The 22,949-nt window shown below is 39.9% G+C and overlaps 1 protein-coding gene across 1 annotated transcript in view; it reads right to left on the bottom strand.

Annotated features, from left to right (window-relative positions):
* Positions 1 to 1,551: 1,551 nt before the first annotated feature.
* Positions 1,552 to 22,949, bottom strand: part of POGLUT1 (protein O-glucosyltransferase 1) — a 28,942-nt gene continuing 7,544 nt past the window's right edge. The window contains exons 4-11 of the mRNA XM_080808715.1: positions 19,646 to 19,781; positions 17,163 to 17,284; positions 11,666 to 11,725; positions 9,962 to 10,061; positions 7,941 to 7,999; positions 6,754 to 6,921; positions 4,565 to 4,621; positions 1,552 to 4,103 (exon numbers count right to left, since the gene is read on the bottom strand). Of these exons, the coding sequence (XP_080664841.1) occupies positions 3,947 to 4,103; positions 4,565 to 4,621; positions 6,754 to 6,921; positions 7,941 to 7,999; positions 9,962 to 10,061; positions 11,666 to 11,725; positions 17,163 to 17,284; positions 19,646 to 19,781 (859 nt within the window). The 3' untranslated portion in view covers positions 1,552 to 3,946. The remainder of the gene's footprint in view (positions 4,104 to 4,564; positions 4,622 to 6,753; positions 6,922 to 7,940; positions 8,000 to 9,961; positions 10,062 to 11,665; positions 11,726 to 17,162; positions 17,285 to 19,645; positions 19,782 to 22,949) is intronic.

The raw sequence follows: 22,949 nt of genomic DNA, 5'->3' as shown, positions 1-22,949 counted from the left end.
AGAGCTGCCTTCTCTGCTTCTTTGGTTAACTTTGGGAGCCACATTTGTAAGGTTCCCTCTGCCATTTAGTAGTACCTCAAGAAGTCCCCAGACCTTTTGTAACTGCTCACTGTTGCTGCTATTCCATCTCAGTTCCTCAGACTCCACCTTCTGTTACACTCCTGCTTCTCCAAGTCCCCAGGTCTTACTTTTTCTTACCACTAGAGAAATACTTTCCTTACTCTGTGATCTGGCCTTTTTGAGGGGTCTCAGAACAATGCCGAGTCAAAACGTGTTGTGAGGTTTGCTTCGATTATTGTTTAAACACAGCTCTCTCCTTCCTAGCACATGCCTTTGCCATCAGAGTAAAGGCATCAAGGAGGGATTTCACTATAGTCACCACACTATCTGGAACCACCATTCTCCTATCCTCAGCCCTTGTTGCTGAGTTCTACTCATGGAACTCAATAACTTCTTCCTCCATCATGAGCTTTCTCTCAGGAGTCGAAAATTTCCCTTTCCCTGCTAGGTTCACCAGATACTGCCTTGCTACATATATTACAGTTTCTTGTATTATATGTGACATAAACTGTTTTCATAAGTAGAAAGAATGCATTTTTAGAATGCTCAAGGACCACTTCATTTACTCATCCCACAAAGCATAACTCAAATTTTACCTCTATGAAGATTCCCGTCTGCATTAGATGGAAATTTCTTCTTCCTCTGAGCTCCAAATTCACATTAACTGCATGAGTAACTGGCCTTATGATTAAGGCATCATGTCACTTTAATCACCTTCTGCCTGTGATGCCTTTCATATTGTTTTTTTACTTTATCATCTCAACTACAGAGTCCCTTGAGGTTAGGGAGCCTGTTGTAAACTTTTTTTTATCTCTCACTGTTTGTGCATAGTAGATGCTCAAAAAGTATTTGATAAATATTAAATGATTTGTAGTTGTATCCCTCTGCCTTACTCACAGCACCTTATCTTTGGATGCAGTAGGATTATCTTAACTGATGGCATATTTAGATGAATGGGAAGATGGATTTTTGTGTACTACTATGTGTTCTTGTTTGTAGTCAGTGTAGGGGTCAAGGGTAGGGAATTACCCCTTTGGAGCTGAACCAAAGGAGCCCATTAAATTTTTTTCTCTTGGGAAGCTCAGCCTCAGAGACAGAGTGTGACAGTGTTTGGAACTGCCCATAGTAGCAATCTAGAGCAGTCCAAAATTCTTGTTGAGTTGTAGTTCCTGTAGGTTGCCCTACTTTCTATCCCTCTAACTCTAGGAATTCTGTTTAGATTCTTCGAGATGCCCTCATATGCTTCTATTAAGTTCTTTTGCTTTAACTAGCTGGAAGTTTCTTTTCTTGACAACCAGGAGAACTTGACTGCCACAGTAAAGTAAGATGGAACACTGATGATGTCACACAGAGAAACTCTCCAGGTAAAGAAAGGAAAAGCATTACTTATGTTACCAATGTATCCCACTTATTCAAATAAACTATTCTTTTTTCTAAGAAAAGTATGCCCTTTAGCACCCTGAGGAGGAAAGGTAAGGTGGGACCCAGCTATGTTTTTTATTTTTTGTTTTTAAAGATTTTATTTATTCATTTATTTTGCAGGGGGTGGGCAGCACTTAGGGAGAGGGAGAGGCAGAGAATCTCAAGCAGACTCCATACTAAGTGTGGACTCAATCTCATGACCATAAGATCATGACCTGAGCTGAAACCAAGAGTCAGATGCTCAACTGGATGAGCCACTCAAGGACCCTAAGACCTAGCCAGCATTAACAACAAACAACAACAAGCTTCAAAAGTCATGGGGATAAAAATTATTTTCAAATTTTCAAAAACATACATACATTTTTCTTATTGTTATACACCATCCTCATACCACCTACACTGAGGTAAACAGAGAAGTATAAAATCTGAATAACATTTCCTGAATTTTAATACAAAGATGCCCTTATTGACTGTTCAAAGAGCAGATAAGAATCTGCATTGCTCCAACTCTTACAGTCTTGTCTAGACCCCCTTAGAAGCCAATGGTTAGTCTACCTATAAATAGGATCTAGTCAAGTCAACTGCCTCCATCCATCCATCCATCCACCCATCCATTCTTCCAATAATTCTTTGTATCCACTGTGCGAGGCACTGTACTGGATAATAGAGACATCAAGATAAGTAAAACACGATTTCCCACCCATCAAGAAGCCCCCAGAACAGAAAAAGAATTAGTCAAATAACTACAGTGCGATGTGATGTTATATAACACGCATGAGCAAAGTTTTATGATAGCTCCTAACTGCCCAGAGGAATGAAAGAAAAGATTCAGAGATGGGATGCTTGAGCTGGAACTTGAAGCAAAATGGGAAATTCCCAGGGAAATGCAGTTTTAGCTCCTAATCCAAAGGACAGAAAATTCCGTTTCTAGTTTTATGACAGGAAAATTAAAACACAGAAAGAGAACATCTACTGGGGCATCATATTGACAAGGCAAAACTACAGTACAACTCAGAAATCCAGACTGCTTATCGCTAGACTTCTAGCATCTAAAGACATGGTCCCTGTGAATTTTTAATACTCAGAAACAAAACATCCAACTTTCAATGTCTCTCTTATTTTATGCAGTGCTCTTACCAAGGATAGTCATCTCCTCTAAGAAAGTCCTTAGACTTAGACTTTTGTGGAAGGAAGTTTAAAAAGCCAAATACATTTCTCACTAATGGAATAAAATCCCTGATTTTATATGACTGAACCTCACGTCTATTAATTTTGAAACCAACTAATACTGAACAGTTCTTAAGCAAAGGAAGAGTTGATTTCAATGTGGAAAAGTTGGGTAAACAGACTCTCCTGAGTAACCAGACTCTGTGGGTTTTCATCTAAAAAGTTTTCTTCATTTTTAACTATGTTAGGAAGAGCATCCTGAGAGATTAAACTACTACCCAAACATGTCTTTCAAAAAGGGAAGAAAGGGGAAAGGAGGTACTGAAATATCTCCGACATAAGTTAAGTGCTCAAGTTGGGTGGTCTCAACTCCCAATGTAACATTTCATAGGTGGAGACTCCTTGAAGTCCCTGCACACCTTTGAGGATATGGACTGCTGCCAATCTAAAGAGGAAAAAATATTAAGGAAAGAGGAAAAGAGGAAAAAATATTAAGGGTATGCAAGGAGTGAGGAAGAGCTGCTGTTCTATGCACAGCTTCTTTAAAGAGTGAGGACTACTTCCTAAATTATTAAGAGGCTTTTGTCTTTTTTTTTTTTTAAATAGAGAAACATGTGTGTGAAGGCACAGAAGGGGAAAACTTGAAATCCAATTGCAGTAATTACTCATACAATTGGCCCCTTTCTCTGTAGCATTATAGAAACCTCCTGAGTACCAAAAAGCTTATGGTTTTACAAAAGAGAACTGCCCCATCATTGCATGGTACAACTACTGCTTCCTTAGACCTTTCAGGAAATGATCCCCAGGTGTTTTTCACAAACCCTATAAGACCTCCTACATTAAAATACAGTGACAGAGATCAAACCTAGATAACTGCAGAATTGCGGCGGTGATGGGTTGTACTAGTTCCAAATGATTAATTTTTCTGTTCCAAATGAGGGGACAAAGTATCATCCCACAGATGCAGTCAGTTTCACAGTGATGGACATACACATATGGATGTCTGTAGGCACAAGCTGGGATTGGTCTTAAGAAAATAAAAAGTAGAATTGGGTTCAAAACCCACATCTCATGATTTCTCGTCCTTATTCAGCCAAAGCGTTGAGCTGCTTCATGTCTGTATCACACACATTTTGGATCTTTCTTGAGAGTGGCTCTGGGTGCAGCATGATAAGGAAAACCAGTTATTTGGCTTGGTAACAGTATTCAAAGTAGAGGTGCCACACTCACGGGAAGCTTCTCACCACGGGCTCTCTGAGGGCTGCTGCCAGGAAGGACTGTGGTCCAATGATGACTACTAGAGTTCAGTTTTCAAAATTTTGGGAATAATCTGATCATAGCCTTTCCTTCTTGTTACATTGTAAGACAGGAATTTAGAGTATTCAGTCAATAGGCTCTCCCAGTAACAGGTGACGTCTTCCATCTGCAAGTGGTTCATAATAAACTGGCTTCCCCTAGAGATAAGATTAACAAGAACATTTAAAGCACAGCACTTGATAGTACTAATAGCTTACATGTGGCTGCTTACCTTGTGTCAAGCACTGTTCAGAATGCTTATGCTTTATGTGAATTAAATCTTGATTCTCAGAGCCAACCCTATAGATATCCTAGCCACACACACACACTTAGCCATAAAACTTAATTTTTTCTTCTTAAAAACGAACGCATATGGAGTGAATGCTCAGAAATTCTGTACTTGTTTAATTATCTCAAAGATTTCAGTCTACTTTGATAAAAGATGGGCTTGGGACATGTGAATGTGTGTCTTCCTTCTGGACAGCTTTAATTCTGATTATCTCTGTATAGTGAGGATGAAATCCAGATATTACCATGATAACAATATTCATACACCTTTAGCTGGGGCAAAATGGGATGATAAAGTAAAATAGAAACAGGAAAAATGAGCAGAACTTACCTTTCAGCAATTTCTTGAGCCACATCATCATTTGCTTTTACAAAATGCAACAGCTCCCTAAAATTGAAAGAATTATTAGACTCTGAAATACAGACCAAACTAAGAAAGAAAGAACATATATATACTGGCACAAAAATAGACAAATAGGTCAATGGAATAGAATAGAGAACCCAAAAATGGACCCACAACTCTATGGTCAACTAATCTTCAACAAAACAGAAAAAACATCCAATGGAAAAAAGACAGCCTCTTCAACAAATGAACAGCTACATGTGGAAGAATGAAACTGGGTCACTTCCTTACACCATACACAAAAATAAATTCAAAATGGATGAAAGACCTAAATGTGAGACAGAACAGAGGCAGAGACCTCTTTGACCTCAGCTGTAACAACTTCTTATTAGACATGTTGCTGGAGGCAACGGAAACAAAAGCCAAAATGAATTACTGGGACCTCATCAAGATAAAAAGCTTCTGCACAAAAAAGGAAACCATCAACAAAGCTAAAGGCAGACTATGGAATGGGAGAAGATATTTGCAAATGACATACTTGATAAAGGATAAATCTAAAGAATTTACCAAACTCAATACCCAAAAACAAATAATCCAATTAAGAAACGGGCAGAAGACATGAATAGACACTTTTCCAAAGAAGACATCCAGATGGTAACAGACACATGCAAAGATGCTCAACATCACTCATCATCAGGGAAATACAAATCAAAACCACAATGAGATACCACCTCACACCTGTCAGAATGACTAAAATTAACAACACAAGAAACAACAGGAGTTGGCAAGGATGTGGAGAAAGAGTGACACTCTTGCACTGTTGGTGGGAATGCAAACTGCTGCAGCCACTCTGGAAAACAGTATGGAGTTTCCTCAAAAATTTAAAAATAGAACCACCCAATATCCTAGCAATTACCCTACTAGGTATTTACCCAAAGGATACAAAAATACAGATTTGAAGGGGTACATGCTCCCCAATGTTTAAAGAAGTGTTATCAACACTAGTCAAACGAATGTCCATCGACTGATGAATGGATAAAGAAATCGTGGTATATATACAAAATGGAATATTATTCTGCCATCAAAAAGAACGAAATCTTGCCATTTGTAATGATGTGGATAGAGCTATAGTGTATTATGCTAAGTGAAATAAATTAGTCAGAGAAAGACAAACACTATATGGTCTCACTCATATGTGGAATTTAAGAAAGAAAAGAGATGAACATACGGGAAAGGGGATAAGTAAAAACGGAGAGAGGGAAACAAACCATAAGTGACTCTTAACAACAGAAAACAAACTGAGGGTTGATGGAGAAGAGGTGCAGGGGGGGATAGGCTAGATGGGTGATGGGTATTAAAGAGGGCACTTACTGTGATGAGCACTGGGTGTTGTATGTAAGTGAAGAATCATTAAATTCTACTCTAGAAACCAATATTGCACTGTATGTTAACTAACAAAATTTAAATAATTCAAAAAATAAAAACAGTTCCTTAAATTTGAAAAGAAAAAAGAAAGACCGTAGACTGAGATCTACGATTAATCTCTAGAGAGGTGGATAATGGATTATTTCTTTTTTGAAGCAAAAAAGGAATATTTAGATATTAGAGTCCCCTCAGAACCAAAACAAGGACAACAAAAGCCCACACAGGCTAAAGGCAACCTGTTGTATATTTGGGACATACTTGAGAAAACAGAGAAATGTTCAATGATACACATCAAAAATCAGCAGTGATGAAAAATGTCCCTTTGGTCTCCTGCTCTCGCCCCCAGAAAAGGGCACTGGGCTTACCTTTCTGGCCCCCTTCCGTATCTCTTCTTAGTTCCTCACATCATGTGAGAAAATCTGCCTCTGCTTCAGTGGGATCAGTTCTTACATTGTATCTGAAAGTTCCTTTGACAATATAACATCTAATATCCCTGCCTTTAGTCTTTGAGAGATAAGAGCTTTTCTATTGCATACTGTCTGAATGTTACATTTCAAACTAGCATTAGAGAACTTTTTCAAATTAAATCTCACTTATAGCCTAGCTGAATAATGACACTATAAATGTAAACCAAGTGAGGAGAAAAAGCTTTCAAGGGAAAAAGTCATCAGTAGTAAATGTCTTAAACGGCTGGGGTCTAGAGGCAGACTGTGGAAATCATTAGGCACTCTGCTAAGGGGAGGGCCACTCACTGGACATTGGAGAGATCTGTTTTGACGGGGATATAATGAACCCATGGCTTCAGTTGTGGATAGAAGAATTCCAGCCACTCATCACCCACATGGAAAACAAGTGAGCCACACAGGAAGAGGTGTTTGAACCGGAAACTTGCAGCTACACCTCGAAAATTAAACAGATACCTGGGAAAGAAAGAGCAAGATATACTTGATCCTACATGTCTGCTGCTACAAATATGATCTTTTTCTTATTCCCTCCTCCCCTTCTCACCTTTTATGACCCCTCTCCCCTCCCTTTCTAGTTTCAGTTTTCCAGGGCACATCCACATGTCCCTGTGGGTTTCCTGGGGCTACTGGCTGTTCCAGGGAATGTCAGGGAAAGGGGGAAAGGAGGATTCTTTCTCCAGACAGAGCTAGATAGTGCCATGAGCTGGGAGCTAGACAGAGACACAGGCTCAGATGGAGACAGTACCTTACGCTTTCCTACAAACTTTCCTGGGCCTAATGTCTCTAACGAGTCATGGCTCCCCCAAACCTTGTTTTTCCCATATGGTACTCCACCAAAAGCCTCCATTGTTCCCTGTTCCCTCTTCTTCTGAAGTCTGGAGAAGACAATCAGGCATACATAACCAATCTTCAAAGAAATACCCTCTGGGAAAAAGCTACCTGAGAACATTTTCTTTTCAACATTTCTTATGCACCCCTGTCCCCAAACTAGAGTTGCTTCTACCCTATACTTCCCACTTTGCAGTGTAATTAGCATTTACGTCTCTGAATCCCCCTACTTCCTCCTGACCTGGTTTTACCTGTTCACCTAATCCTTAGTCCAGGCATTGAATTATAATATTTCAGTTACATATGCTTTATTCATTTTGAAATGTAAACCCTTCTTAGCCTGATAAATACTTCATCTAATTTCACCTCTCGCCTGGATGGGGTGTGGAGAGAGGGAGTCCCACACTTTACTTACTAGCAGCAAGGTCTATGGAGGCAGGGACCATTATTATTATTGTCTCCGCAGTTCCCACAGAACCCAGCAGACAGCCTTGTGCACATGGCATGGTCTCAGTAAACAACCACCAAATGAATGAATGGGACTTTCATAAACCCCAGCTGGGCCCGAGTATTGAAGTTGTCCCCCAAAATGAAGCTGATCCGAATGCACCAGGGAAGCCAAGAGTCAGGAGTCCTGCAAGTCTTACTTGTATTTGCAGTGATCCACAAGATGAACATCCTTAGCAGCTGGCTTCCCCAAGGTATCCTTTAAGTAAAAAAGAAGTGATCAGTATTGAGAGTGGTAGTATTTATTGAAGACCACAGCGCAGCAAGCACTGCTGAGCATTCCATCAACATGACCTCATTTCAGTGTCCTGAATAAACACATTCAGAGATGTTATTATCTTATTTTATAGCTGAAGAAGCCTTGAAAAGTTGGGAGACTTGCTTAGGAGCACATGGGCCTAAGGAGAAGAACAAGGGTTTTAACCCAGGGCCTGTCTGATTTTAGAGTTTAAGCTCCCAGGGCCATGTGGATCCTTCTCTGAACTTAGAGGTCTTCACCTACAGCATGTTTGATGTTGTGTAAATTATACATAGAGGACGTTACAGGTGGTGGCTAGCAGGCTTGGAGGTGTAACCCACACACAGATTTCACTGGGGATGCAAAGTATTTAAAAATAAAAATTCAAACCATTGCCAAGCTATTTCTTACAAAAATCCAGATTTCCAAGTTTCCTTATAAAAAAAAAAAGGAAGATCTGCTAAACTGGGCTCCCATTCCCTTGGCAGCAATGACTGGACCTTTAGTGCTCTCTCCTGCTTACTCCTGTGGCCCCAGGGGCATTTGAGTTTGAGACCCCCATCTATATTCCAGTTATCCTGCCAGACGGTAAACGTCTTAATGAAAGAAGTAAGTCTGGTTTGCTTTTTCAGGTTCCCACAGTAGAGGCTGTGCTGAATGGATACCTTTTTCATATTCTTATTTTTCAACATAGGTTCTTAAACTTTGGTCCTGTTTGATTAACACTATCAAATAATACATCTCAGATATGCTTAGTTGTCCCACAAGAAGTTTAAAACTGTTTTCTTATCATCCTCATGTGGTACATGGGAATTTCCAATGAGGACATTTAGGATTTAAAGTTCTTTCAACAAGGCAAGAAGTCATAGATTTAAAAGGACAGAGATAAACTTCAACCTGACTGTCTTCACCTTACAATTCACCTCCCTGGGGGCGCCTGGGTGGCTCAGTGGGTTAAGGCCTCTGCCTTTGGCTCGGGTCATGATCCCAGGGTCCTGGGATCGAGCCCCACATCGGACTCTCTGCTCAGCGGGGTGCCTGCTTCCCCCTCTCTCTCTGCCTGCCTCTCTGCCTACTTGTGATCTCTGTCTGTCAAATAGATAAATAAATAAAATCTTTAAAAAAAAAAAAAAACAATTCACCTCCCTGAATCCCCCCACTTCCTCCTCCCAACCTGATTTTACCTGTTCACCTAATCCTTAGTCCTGGCACTGAATTATAATATTTCAGTTACATATGCTTTATTAATTTTGAAATGTAAGCCCTTATTTTTAAACAAATGAAGATGCCTGGACCCCATGCCAGAGACCTCTCTGATTGGACTGTACTGTCAGAGTTGAGAACCACTGGTTTAAACCAGGGATTGGCAAATTATAGCCCACAGGCCAAATCTGGACCACTGCTTATTTTTGTATACAACCCCTAAACTAAGGATATTTTACATTTCAAATGCTTGAAAAATATCCAAAGAATATTTATGACATGTAGAAATTACATGAAATTCAAATTTCTGTGCCATAAATAAAGTTTTATTGGAACACAGCCAGGCTCATTCATTTACATATTGTCTCTGACTACCTTCACCTGTGATGGCAGAGTTAAGAAACTACAACAAGCCCATTCAATCCACAAAGCCTAAAATATTCACCATTTGGCCCTTTGCACAAAAAGTTGGTGTCCTCTGGTTTAAACCTTCAAAGTGGTAAAAAACAAAACAAAAACACTACCCATAATATGGCCCAGAAAAGCAACATGAGTTTGAAAAAATAATAATTTACATATATGCTAATACTGGTTTGTGGAACTTTCTCTACATTCATCTACCACTGAAAGGAAACCTAATCTGGAATTCTACCCAGGTGGCAATGTTCTTTGAATGAGAATATTCACTGCTCTGGTTCTACTGAGATGACTGGTTATTACCTTCATAGATTTCCAGGCCTGGTTTTTGGTATATTCTGCGTCAACAAGCTTTGGATTTTTCCGCGATAGAAGAATGAGAGGATCTCGCTCTGGACTTGTCCTGTAAAAAGAAACATGTGACATAAAACAATGTGTACCACACTGGAATACTCTTCCCAATCTCTGAAAGGTAAGCAATGCAATTACCATATACAGAGATGGATAACTTTTTGGTTATTTTAACAGCAGAGGAGGGGGTTACTGGGCCCTATGGCATATAGGTGCTCCTGGCTGTTCTCTACTTTACCCTTCAGGGACAGGGAATATTGGGCATTTTTTTGCTTGCATCTCATCTTTAAGATTATGTTTTTCTGGGCACTACAGACACATCCCAGGGAATGAGTTTCCTTTTAGCTGGGTTCATGAAACCTCTATAATCATTAGTTATGCACAGCTCTGTGACTAGCGTGATCACCCCTCCCCCAAATAGCTATATGACTTTTGTTGTCTGTGTTCTGTATGGTCCAACACAATATTTAAATTAAAAAGAAAACTGAAAGGCTTAAAAACCTGAGGATTGTATGTAGAAAAAGTCCTAGTTATGGTGCAAGTAGCAGATGGTCTTGACATTTGAGGGGTCCTAGAGTCCCTGTGGACCACTCTCTAGAAAAGTGTCCATATCCCCATATAATTTATAGGCAGTCCTAGAACTGTTCAAGTCCACATACAGTCCCGAGTTAAGAAGCTGTGATCGCAAGATCTGAGAATCAGAGAAGTTGATAAGGACCAGTAAACAGTGGCTGCTGGGCCTGTCTGCATTCTCAAGTTCACTGCCCTAATAAATAGAAGGTGTGATCTCCAAGAAAGATTGACCAGGAAACAACAAAACCCTTCTCCCTGTTGTGTTCATGTGTACAGGAGAGATTCATCATGTATCTGCATGCTAGGTGCTGTTCTTGGCACTGGAGATTCAGGTCTGAGCAACATGGAGAGGGTGCTTGCCCAACATTTCTGTCTCCCTTCTCCTCCCTTTCTTCCCTGCTTCTGTTTCCATTTCCACCAGTTTCAGTCTGTGCTTTCCACCACTATTTAGCAGGCCCATGGCCTCATGAGAAAGACAGTCAGCAGAACTGGTGACGGTTGCTGCTCTGCCATTACCTAGCAGAGTGACTAGCAGAGGGCCAGGTCAGAAGCTCCCTATTGAAAATTATAATCTCTGAGGCAAGAGGACAACTCAGCTGTTCTCTTCAGCATGTACTTGATGCCCAACACACTCAGGGCACTCTGTTAATACCTGTTGAATGACTAGATGAATGAACTTTACTTCTTTCAATTTCAGTTCAATTAAGAGTGACTTAGGCAAGAGGCACTTGGGTGGCTCAGTCAGTTAAGCATCTGACTCTTGATCTGGGCTCAGGTTAGGATCTCAGGGTTGTGAGATCAAGTCCTGAGTCAGGCTCCTTGCTGGGCGTGGAGATTTAAGATTCTCTTCCTCTCCCTCTGCCTACCCCCCTCCCCAGCTGGAATGCATGTGCGCTCTCTCTTTAAAAAAAAAAAAAAAATGATTTGGGCAAATAATCTGAGTTCTTCTCTCGTCTAAAATTCTACGATTCTACATTTACTTCTTAGCTATCCTAGCTTTCTCCTTGAACTCCAGTTCTTCACGCCCTCAAAATTACTTGTATCTTACAAATATCTTTGTAAAATATCAGAAAATATAGTCACCTTGATCCTCGGAAATATGCTGTAGAATTTTTCTTTTTCCATGGCCACTGTGCTGCTGACCTAAAATTAGATTTCAATTAGTTTCTGTTTTTCTCTTAACTATATGAGGATGTGTTTTAACCATTTCTGAAGATTAGTTCAGAACTTAACATTTTCAATTAAGTCTGACCCAGGCTCTCAAAAGAAAAAGCCCTCAGTGACAGTTTATTACTCTTTGTTGTTACTTCACTCCTTTGGAGATGCTAGCCAATAATATCAATTGCTAGCCAATAATATCTACAATCTATACCTTAACAACACTGAAAGAGAAGTTCCCAGGGCACCTGGGTAGCTCAGTCAGTTAAGAATCTGACTCTTGATTTTAGCTCAGGTCATGATCTCAGAGTCCTAAGACTGAGACTCACATCAGGCTCCACACTCAGTGGGAAGTTGGCTTGAGATTCTCACTCTCCCTCTGCCCCACCCCGCCCCCTGCACATGCACTCTCTCTCTAAATAAACAAAATCTAAAAAAAAAAAAACAAAAACCCAAAACTCCTAAGTTCTAAATGACATGTTCAGGGCTGTTAAATGCATTACAATGAGGATTTCTTCTCTACTTTAACTAGGGTGCTGCTATTGATAAATTTAACAGGCAAAGAGAATTGCAGAAAATACAGAAACTGAATTAAAGGCAAGAAAGCAAATCACTCCTGGACTTCAGTTTTTGGAGGCACACGCAGTATCACTAGAAATCTGCCTGATGTTCCAAAGCATCCTGGTACTCTTGAGACTGTACGAAGTGCTCCATCGAAGTCCCTGAAACTCAGGTCTCAGTACACATTACCGTGACCAGCTTTCCTGGCTGAAACTGCCAGCTCACCGATGCATCATTCTTAACTTCCTTCGTAGGGACCCTGCACAGAAGTTGCCCAGTGTCTTCCTTGAAAAAGGAGGGGAAGGGCTGAACTGGAGTTAATGAGGGATTGGTGGGCCACTTACCATAACAGAGAGACTCAGGATATAAACTTGTTAGGTAGAGATACTTTTAGATACATAAATGTCACATTACTCGTTTTCTCTCAGCGGAGAGCACTGCTCATTTTCCTGGTCTATCTTATAGCTCTTTCTTGCTGGACCATCTTTACCCGGTTCTCCAAGCCAAGGCCAGAACGATCTATCACTGTGCTTCATATGCCCTCCCACCATGACAGAAACACCATAACTCTGGGTTATTTTTGTTTTATAAGTTTTTTTTTAGTGGAAAAAATGATATATCCTCATTATAGAAAATTCTAATGGAAAAGCATAAAGTAAAAGTGAAAAAAAATCATCTTGAACCCTCCCAATTCCACTTTTAGCAATTTAACATTTTCACAAAGAATTTCCTTCCTGAGGTGCCTGGGTGGCTCAGTCGTTAAGTGTCTGCCTTCAGCTCAGGTCACAATCCCAGAGTTTTGGGATTGAGCCCCGCATCAGGCTCCCTGCTCGGCGGGAAGCCTGCTTCTCCCTCTCCCACTGCCCCTACTTGTATTCCCTCTCTCCCTGTCTCTTTTTCTGTCAAATAATTAAATAAAATCTTAAAAAAAAAAAAAAAAGAATTTCCTTCCAGTCATTTCTCTATATCAGCAGTTCTCAACTGGTGGTGATTTTACCCCTTTCTCCCAGAAGACATTTGGCCACAACTACAGACATTTTTGATTGTCATTAATGGGGGACTGCTACTGGCATTCGGTAGACCAAAGATGCTAAATACCCTGCAGTGCACATGGAAGCCCCCTGCAACAAAGAATGATCCAACCCCAATTTCTCAAACCAATATTGAGAAACCTTGCTCTACATAACAGAGATCCTATATATACATATATATGTTCATTCTCACACTTCTTGAGGTGGGTTTTATTATCCATATTTTACAGCTGAGGTTCTTGAAAGGCTAAGTAGCCCAGAGTCACACAGCTCATAAGAGCCAGAGTTTGAACCCAGAGTCCCTTTACTTCACACTCATGCACAATATTCCATTTTACAACCATGTCATAATTCACTTCATTACTTATTCATGGGCTTTTAAGAAGTTTCCAACCTTCTGCTTTAAGAAACAACACTGTAGTGACAATCTTCGTGTACATATCTTTACATACTTGTCTAATTAACTCTTTGGGATAAATTCTAGAAGTGAAATGGCTGGGTCAAAGGCATAAACATTTTATATTTTGATAAATGTTGCCAAACTACCTAACAAAAAAGTATCGATTTACACTGAAATTTTGAGTATAAATGTCCTTAGTCCCTGGGAAAGCTGAATTTAATATACACAGACTTTGTGCCATTTCTGTTTTCTCTCTCCATCATTCTTTCTACCCACCTACCTACCCCTCAAAAGACCTATGTTGGGACTTTTTTCCCTAGGCAAGTGTTAAAAGTGGCATCCTGGTGCTGACTCAGACCTCTTTTATTACCACCCTGTGACAGTACAGACAGAAATCTTTAACTCTACAGAAACATTGAACTCTTCTACAGAGTGAAAAGTAAGTCAGTGGGGACAAACTCCCCAAAGATTAGAAAAATAGAAAAATAGCAGGCAGGCATCAATGCAGATAAACTAGCAGATTATTAAAGTTTCACATTAAGAAATGAAATCACATGGCTAGAGCTTCTGAATGGAAGGCTTTAAAAAATAAAATTGTAATTCTATGATCATACTTTTTAAAAAGATTTTATTTATTTGAGAGAGAGAGCATGGGAGAGGGGAGGGAAGGGCAGAAGGAGAGGGAGAAGCAGACTCTCCACTGAGCAGGGGGCCTGATTCAGGGCTTGATCTGGGGACCCTGAGATCATGACCTGAGCTGAAGGCAGATGCTTAATGCACTGAGCCACTCAGACACTCCATAAATAAATTCAGCTGAAGAAAAGAGGGGAAGATACCAACAAAGAAAAGTATGTTCTTATAAGCTTAGATTTTAAAACATAATCTATCTCCCTAAAAACTTCTTAGTAGTTTACAAGGTAGGGAGAGGGCACAGCAACTACACAGTGGAGGAATTGGCAACACCTTGACCAGGTGATCAACATTAACATCTCCAAAGAGGCGTGGATGGACGCAAATCACTTAGGTAAGTAATCAGGCCGGGGTGCAGGAGCCGAATCTAATCATGAGGAAACAGACAAAACCAAACTGAAGAACATTCTATAAAATGTATAGCCTGCATTCTTCAAAATGTGAATGTTATGAAGGAGAAAGACAGACTGAGGAGCTGTTCAAGATCACAGGAGACTAAATAGACGTGACCACTAAATGCAACACACGAGCCTGGACTGTATCCTGTACAGGAGGCAGAATGAGCCATATCAGATACTACTGGCATAATTAAATGTTGTACCAATATTGTTTCCTGAATTTGATCATTGCAGCATGGTTATAAAAGAGAATATTCTCACTCTTAGGAAATACGCACTAACATATTAAGATGTACAGGGTCATAAGGTATAAAACATACTCTCAAGTGGTCCAGAAAAGAACAAATTATACATGTATTACCTATGTAGCCTAAAAGTCTATCATAGAAAATAATGAGGTAAATTATTATCCACACAATGGAATATCATGCAACTGATAGAAATAATGAGGTTGCTTCATACGTACTAACATGGAAAGATTTCTAAGACACACGGACAAGTTGGCGGGAAAGTTGCCAACGTCAGACATACATGTTTACGACCATGTATAGGTTTCATATCAGAAAAAAGCTTGTTTTTAAAGACTTAAGAAACAAAGTAGAGAGCGCCTGTCTGGCTCAGTTGGAAAGATCAGCATTCAAACTCAGATGATCTGTTTCAAGAGCCGTGAGAGTCTGACTCTTGATTCTGGGTCAAGTCATGATCTCAGGGTTGTGAGACTGAGCACCTTGTCAGGCTCCACACTCAGCACAAAGCCTGCTTAAGAGTCTCTCCCCCTCCTTCTGCCCCACCTCTCCAAGCTCACACTCTCTCACTCTCTCTTATTAAAAAAAAAAAAAAAAAAGGAAAAGAAAAAAGTAGATGTATAGCAGGTCAAAAAAGAGCTACAAAAAGGAAGAATGTGAAGGGTATTTGCAACTACCTAAAAAAAAAAGGATTAGATAATTAAGACCACGAATAACTTAAAGAAAAACTGGTTAAAGGCCTTATTATTTTTCCCTTTCAAAATTTCTCATTCAAAACCAAAATCTACATAGGAAATGATGGCCTCAATGTCTGGAGAGCATGGGTAAGATTAACTGGTAGTGCAGACACCTGGACTTCAGGCCTAGATTGGCTCCTGACCTTGACCAAGCCACTCAATCTCTGGGTCTTCCTTCCCTCATCTCTGAAATAAAGAGTTGAAAAGGACAATTTCCAGCTCTAGTTCTATGAAGTATGAGACCACAGTATCTTAAAAAATAATTTTGGGGGCTCCTGGGTGGCTCGGTCGATTAAGCATCTGATTTTGGCTCAGGTCATGATCTCAGGGTCCTGGGATCAAGGCCCCACAATGAGCTCCATGCTCAGAGGGGAGGCTGCTTGTCCCTCTCCCTCTCCCTTTGCCCCTCTCCCCCTCCCTTTGCCCCTCTCCCCCAGCTCATGTGTGTGCATGAGTACATGCACTCTGTCAAATAAATAAATGAAATCTTTAAAAAAATTAATTTTCAAAATATACCTACTGAATAACAGACTCATTTTTTTTTACCTGGTGGCTCTACTTGCCACTGAAGACTGCAGCCCTACCTGTTTCACAGGACTCCAGCCTCACCTTTGACTCTCCAGCCACATGTGGTACATACAGGTGACAGATATTTGTGGAAATAAAATTGAATTAAATTTTTGCTTTCCTAATACTTGAGAAAGACCTATAAAGACTGTATTTCTAGAAGTATGCTAATTAGGTACCGATGTTGATTGAATCGTTAATGCAAAATGTAGCCAGGTAAGAAATACCTAGAGTTTGGATGACCCAGACAATCTAAATTCTGAAATGACAGCAGATCGAGTCAACAGGCCCAGGCATGTCTCAGTCATGAATCAGGAAGATCCGGCATAAACTTGTACTTGAGATACCTGTGGGACATTTATGCCCTCCCCATCCTCACCCCCAGGACTTAGCTCTAAATTATAAAGTGCATTTATGTTCCTCCAAGTAATTCTCTATTCTCCTCCACAACATGGTCATTCATTTTTTTCTAATTATGGAAGGAATTAACTAGTATTTGGAGAATCTTAAAAATACAGAAAAATGTAAAGAAGAAAAGAAAGGGCTCCTATAATCCTTTCCACAAAGGCACTTCTGACTTTAGGGTAGGTTCTTCTGCTCTTTTCCTACAGATATGTAAGTATGTTATACACATATAAAATTGCTTATGCTAGAAGAAGTTTTTTTGTTTTGTGTTTTGTTTTGTTTTTACTTAAAAGTTAGTCATTTTAAAGTAAATAATTACGTATACCCTACTGTTTATTTCAAGAAGACCCACAAAGAAGGACAAAGAAAACCTCTCTAAAGGACCTACCTTACCAGATCTTCTCTGAAGAGGTCCCACCGTCCAAGACCTGTAGGATAAATTGGCCAAACAGCGGGTCCCCCTTCCCAAAATGTCCAAGCAGGATACATGATATCATGGTACTCTGATGTCTTCAACAGAAACAGAAAGGGTTTCGAAATCAGTCTCAGAGACAGAAGAAGCAAACTATCGTCATGCCACAGGATCTGGACAGAGGTCTTGATCTAGTGTTAATATTGCCACACATCTATTTTCCCTGGTCTGCCAAGTCTACAATCTAGATATTAAAAGGCAAAAATGACCATGGGCTAAAATTCATGGGCTCACTAATCCCAGAATTTGAAATCTCATTAAAAGTCAATTTTTCCAGTTACCCAAAGTTCTGTTTTTCTAGAGGACATTATTATACTGTTAGGGTTTTTAGTTTAAGGGAAATGAAACACCTAACTCTGAATGATCATATAACTGTCTCATCTTTTAACAGCTATTACACTTGTAGTGTATACTGTCTTACCAGTTCTTGATTATTTCCTAAGTGGGTCTTTTGAGAACAAGAATCACAGTGCGATGGTTAAGAGCATGGGCTCTTGAAACAGAACATCTGAGTTTGAATGCTGATCCTACCTCTTTCCAACTCCAGGCAAATTACTGAATTTTTCTATGCCTCAGTTTCCTTTTCTTTATGATGGGAGAAATAATAATACCAATAATGTTATCTATCTAATGGACTTATTTTGAATATTAAATGAGTTAGTACATGTGAAAAGCTTAGACCAGTGTTTGGTACATGATAAGTACTTGGTAAGTGTTAATTAGTATTACCTAATACTGTGGTACTATGGAGCTCACACTGGTTGGTCAATAAATTCTTGGTTGTTGGTCAGGGCCAGAAGTGCTGATGGGCAGGATGGGGGAAAGGGATATTATCCCACATCTTTCAAAAAAAGTTTAAAACCATTTGTTCCCCTTTTTGTGGTTACTTCTGTTAAACTTCTGGCCACTGATAGACCTCTATCTCTTCAGTTTCTTCACTGGGATTACACATGCAATATGATGTTCATATATTCTCAAATACTTTTAAAAAATGATACGTGATTCATCAAGCAGCTAAGACGTAACAGGTGCTCAACACAAGCTGAACAATTCCTAAAAGGTGAAAGACTAAATTCCCTCTCTAGGGACTAGGAGTCACTGGTTAAGAAAAATGAGAGGAGGGGCCCCTGGGTGGCTCAGAGGGTTAAGCCTCTGCCTTTGGCTCAGGTCATGATTTCAGGGTCCTGGGATCGAGCCCCGCAATGGGCTCTCTGCTCAGTGGGGAGCCTGCTTCCTCCTCTCTTTCTCTACCTGCCTCTGCCTACTTGTGATCTCTGTCTGTCAAATAAATAAATAAAATCTTAAAAAAAAAAAAAAGAGGAGATGAAAAGAAACTTAGTATACTGATGGTCATACTTACCGTCCACCAAAACAACAAATAAATGACAAAAATAAATTCCTTATTGACGTATATGAGGTCCTCTATCTGTTCTTCTGGAAGGGTTTTATGATAAACGAGACCAAGCACTTTTGAGAAATGAGGCTAAACCATGGGAAATGCAACACCAATGTGGCCTCAGCCCACTTGCAACACAGGAAATAAACAAGTCTAGAGAGAAAGTAAACTGCGATAAAGAAAAAGTAAGGATAAAATGTCCCTCTTTGGAGAAACCAAATCAGAGATGGTGTTCCTTTTCTCAAAGTCCATAGGGTTTTCCTAAGCCCGCTCTTCCCCCATAGAATCTTCCATCCATTCTCTTTGAGGCTGCCCCCACCAAATGTGTTCATGCCTAGTCTCTAAGGAACCATCCCTGCCAATACATATTTGCAAGAACCAGAACACTGAGAAGATATTAACTGTCCCAAGTTCTTTAAGTCCATAGGTGTGAGGTAGTACACATATTCCTCCATAACTAGACTGGAAGATGACCCTCTCACATACCCCTCTTGGATATCTAGGCCTATCCCTTCAACAAAGTGCTTAGGCACAAACTGTGTGGAGTTATCTACCACCTTCAGTTTCACTGTTAGCCATGCTGAGCCCATGGATAGACTGACAGATAGGACAGACAGGACTATATATATATGGGAGCTCAACAAATATTTTTTTGAATAAAGGTGTTCCCTAACTCCAAGCCCATGAGCTCTCTTAAGCCACTTTCTTCCATGCTCCGTAGGATGTCTGAACCTTGCCCTCAATGTCCTGTTCTTCAGTCCTTCATCATTCCCTACCCTTCATCCCTAGCCCTGTAGATACTTAAGCAATCTTACTCATATTACCCAACTACTCAGTCTTATTGCTCAGCTACTGTGAAGCTAAGAGGGACACAGACCAATTTTTGGAACCCAGGTCTCGTCCTCACCACTACCCATCAGACTCTTGTCACGGGAAAATCATCTCCTACTTATACCCTAGAGCACCACCCTCCACCTCCCCATACAGCTCTTCCTATACTTACCTTACTGAAGGAGAAGACTGGAATGGCAGGCTCCATCCATTTAGGAACCTGAGGATAATCTCGTACATTAATCACCATTTCCATGTCCGGAAGCCGCCCAATAACCTCCAAAATAAAGTGTTCAACACCACTACACCTGCCAACCAGAAATACCACAAATTTACCATACTAGTGCCTGCTATAGAACAAAACAGGGTCCCATTCCCACCGTGAAAGCCAGTGTTCAGATCATTGGCCTACTGCAAAGTTTCCCAAAAGCAATACTTCTAAAAAGACTTTTTCTACTCTTCTATATTATGCAAGTTCTTTCCGAGCTAACCTGCTCCAGCTTACAATACCTAATGAAATTTTCCAACTAGATCATAAGTTTGGAGGATGTATTATTGGTACTCCCACCACCTCTCCTCTACACATTCCCATTTTTTTTTTAACTTCCCTTTTCGTTTAATTAGTAAGCAAGATACAAATTTTGATAGGAACTGAAAAAGCTGGTTTTCTAATTGTGTCCCTTGGGCTTTGCATCTCACAAAGATTCTTTTTTATTTCCACCATAATTAAGTCTCATAATTTAGGAGGAAAGATAGGAAAACTTTTATTGCCTTCAACTTGAGTACAGAACACAATCAAAATCAGTTTTGCAAGCCAGAAAAGGAAGAGTTATGTGCACAATTATGTTTATACTATACTAGGGTCTATTAAGTGTTCAATAATAGTGTTTTATCTAAAAAAACAACATATATATCTTAATTAAAGATACTTTATTGCTAAAAAATGCTAACAATCATCTGAGCTTTCAGGGACTTGAAATACTGATCACAGATCATCATAACAAATATAATAATAAAATTTTAAATATTGAAAGAATCACCAAAATGTGACACAGAGACATGAAGTGAACAAATGCTGTCAGAAAAATAGCACCAATAGATTTTTTTTATGCAGGTTGCCACAAAACTTCAATTTGTTAAAAGAAAGAAAGAAACAAGGAAAGAAATGCAGTATCTGCAAAAATGTGATAAAAGTGAAACAACAATAGAACAAAGTATGCCTATATAGCTTTCTGGTTAGACTCTCCGGGAATCCTCAGGGGACTTCTGAAAAGAGAGGATACACTAGCAGCTCAGGTCTTCTGCCCCATTCTTTGAGGTTCTGACTAGCACTATCTTGGGGGGAGCATCCCAAGGTTCAGCCAAAATTTTCCAGCAGCATAGAAATGACTGATTTAAAATACTGATTTATATATAGGGAGGTTACTGCAAAAAGTATCAATGACTCATAAACAAAGGAAAAGATGCTCAACTGTTATGCCCAAGTTTTCACGTCTGAGAGACCACCAAGGAGCCAACACCGATACAATCACACAAGGGTTTATTTGACAAGCTTAAGCTTGGGCCCAAGTATACCCGACACAGCGGAGTAGGGACTTGGACCCCGAACCAGAGTACAGTCAGAGTTTTTAAAGGCAGAGTAGGGGTGGAGTCGGCGGTGGGTGAGGACAAAGGGGATATTCAGAAGGGCTATCAGGGTAAAGAAGACTGTCAGGATATTGGAGGCCTGGTTATTATCAAGCCAAGGCCGTTTTTTCCTCTAATGAGGCACTGACATGAAGACAATTAGTTTCCTGGTGGAATGTCACATTTCTCCTATCAAGCGTCCTTGTTAGTGAGATTTAGGTTTAGAAGAAATTTAACTTTATTTCCATTTCCTTCCGCCTCAGCCTCCCTCAGTTTTATGGAGGGGTGGGCGATATTAGGGCTTGAGGAACTGAGTTATTTGCCTCTGGAAATTGGGCTATTGATATGATAGCTTCTTTGTTGTAAATCTCTAGGACATTTGTAAACCAAGGGAGACTCCTGTCTTGCAGGATTGTGATCTCTGCAAGTTAACTATTTGTTTTTCTTTTAGGGCAGCCAGGGGTGGCTGAGGAATGTCATACATACTGCGGAGGGGAGGGGAGCGGGTGGAGAGGGGGTGCAAGGTGCCAGCTTTTGCTTTGTCAAGATGGCTGTACTTATGTCAGGGCTAGACTCGAGGTGGGTACAGCCTTGTTTTTCTTTGCCTCCACACAACCATGTTAAAGAAATGCACCAAAGGCACCTGGGTGGCTCAGTGGGTTAAGCCTCTGCCTTCAGCTCAGGTCATGATCTCAAGGTCCTGGGATCGAGGCCCACACCAGGCTCTCTACTCAGTGGGGAGCCTGCTTCCCCCTCTCCCTCTGCCTACCTCTCTGCCTACTTCTGATTTCTCTCTCTGTCAAATAAATAAACAAAATCTTAAAAAAAAAAAAAATGCACCAAAGCCAAACTTGTAAAAAGAGAGAAAGAAATGGTGGTTGCCAGGGGGTGGGGGGATGGGGAGACAAGACAGAAGGTGCTTAAGGGTACAAACTTATATCAAGTTGTAAATAAGCCCTAGAGATCTCATGCATACATGTGATTACAAACAAAAGCATTGTATTATAATCAAACTTGCTAAGAGACTAGACCTTAATTATTTTACTACTAAAAAAGAAAGGATAATTATGTAATATGATAGAAGCGTTAATTATTACTACAATGGCAATCAAATTATAATATGTAAATATATCAGATTCACATGTTGTATACCATGAATTTATACAGTATTATATGTCAAATATATTTCAATTAAAAACAAAGTATCGTTATGACAAAAAAAAAAGTGCTGAAGCTAGATGCTAGTCTTCCCTAATCCGACTGCAAAAGATCAGAGTCCAATAATACACAGTATTGATAAGAGTATGAGGTGTATTCTGAGCATGTGATAAAAGGGTGGGGTAAATGAAAAGGATGGGGGAAGGCACAACTTTGGGGTGGTGGCTGGCTCAGTCAGTAGAACATGTAACTGATCTTGGAGTTGTTGAGTTCAAGCCCCATGTTGGGTGCAGAGATTACTTAAAAGAAAAAAAATGTAAAAAAATAGAAAAGAAAAGAAAAGAGGCACAACTCCTTTGGAGGACAGTTTGCTTCTATTTATCAAGATTTTAAAAACACATTAATTGGCCTACTTAATCCTACTTCTAGGACTTTAGCCTGTACATATAACTACATGAGTACTCAAAGGTATAAGTACAATGCATTGTTTGCATCTGTTAAAATTCAAAGGGGAGTGGTGGAGAATAAAGTAAATGCCCACTGACAGAAGGTTGAATAAAGAAATCCATACAATGGATTATTATGCAGTCATGAAAGAGTGAGGTGTGCCCTGTATACACTTAAGGAACAATTTCAAATCTACTGTTATATGGAAAAGAAAAGGAAGTTGCAGAACAGAAGATACAGCATGT

This window comes from Martes martes, assembly GCF_963455335.1.
Source record: "Martes martes genome assembly, chromosome: 1".
NCBI lineage: Eukaryota > Metazoa > Chordata > Mammalia > Carnivora > Mustelidae > Martes > Martes martes.
Note: the sequence above shows the minus strand (reverse complement) of the source record. Positions and strands in the feature narration are given on the sequence as shown.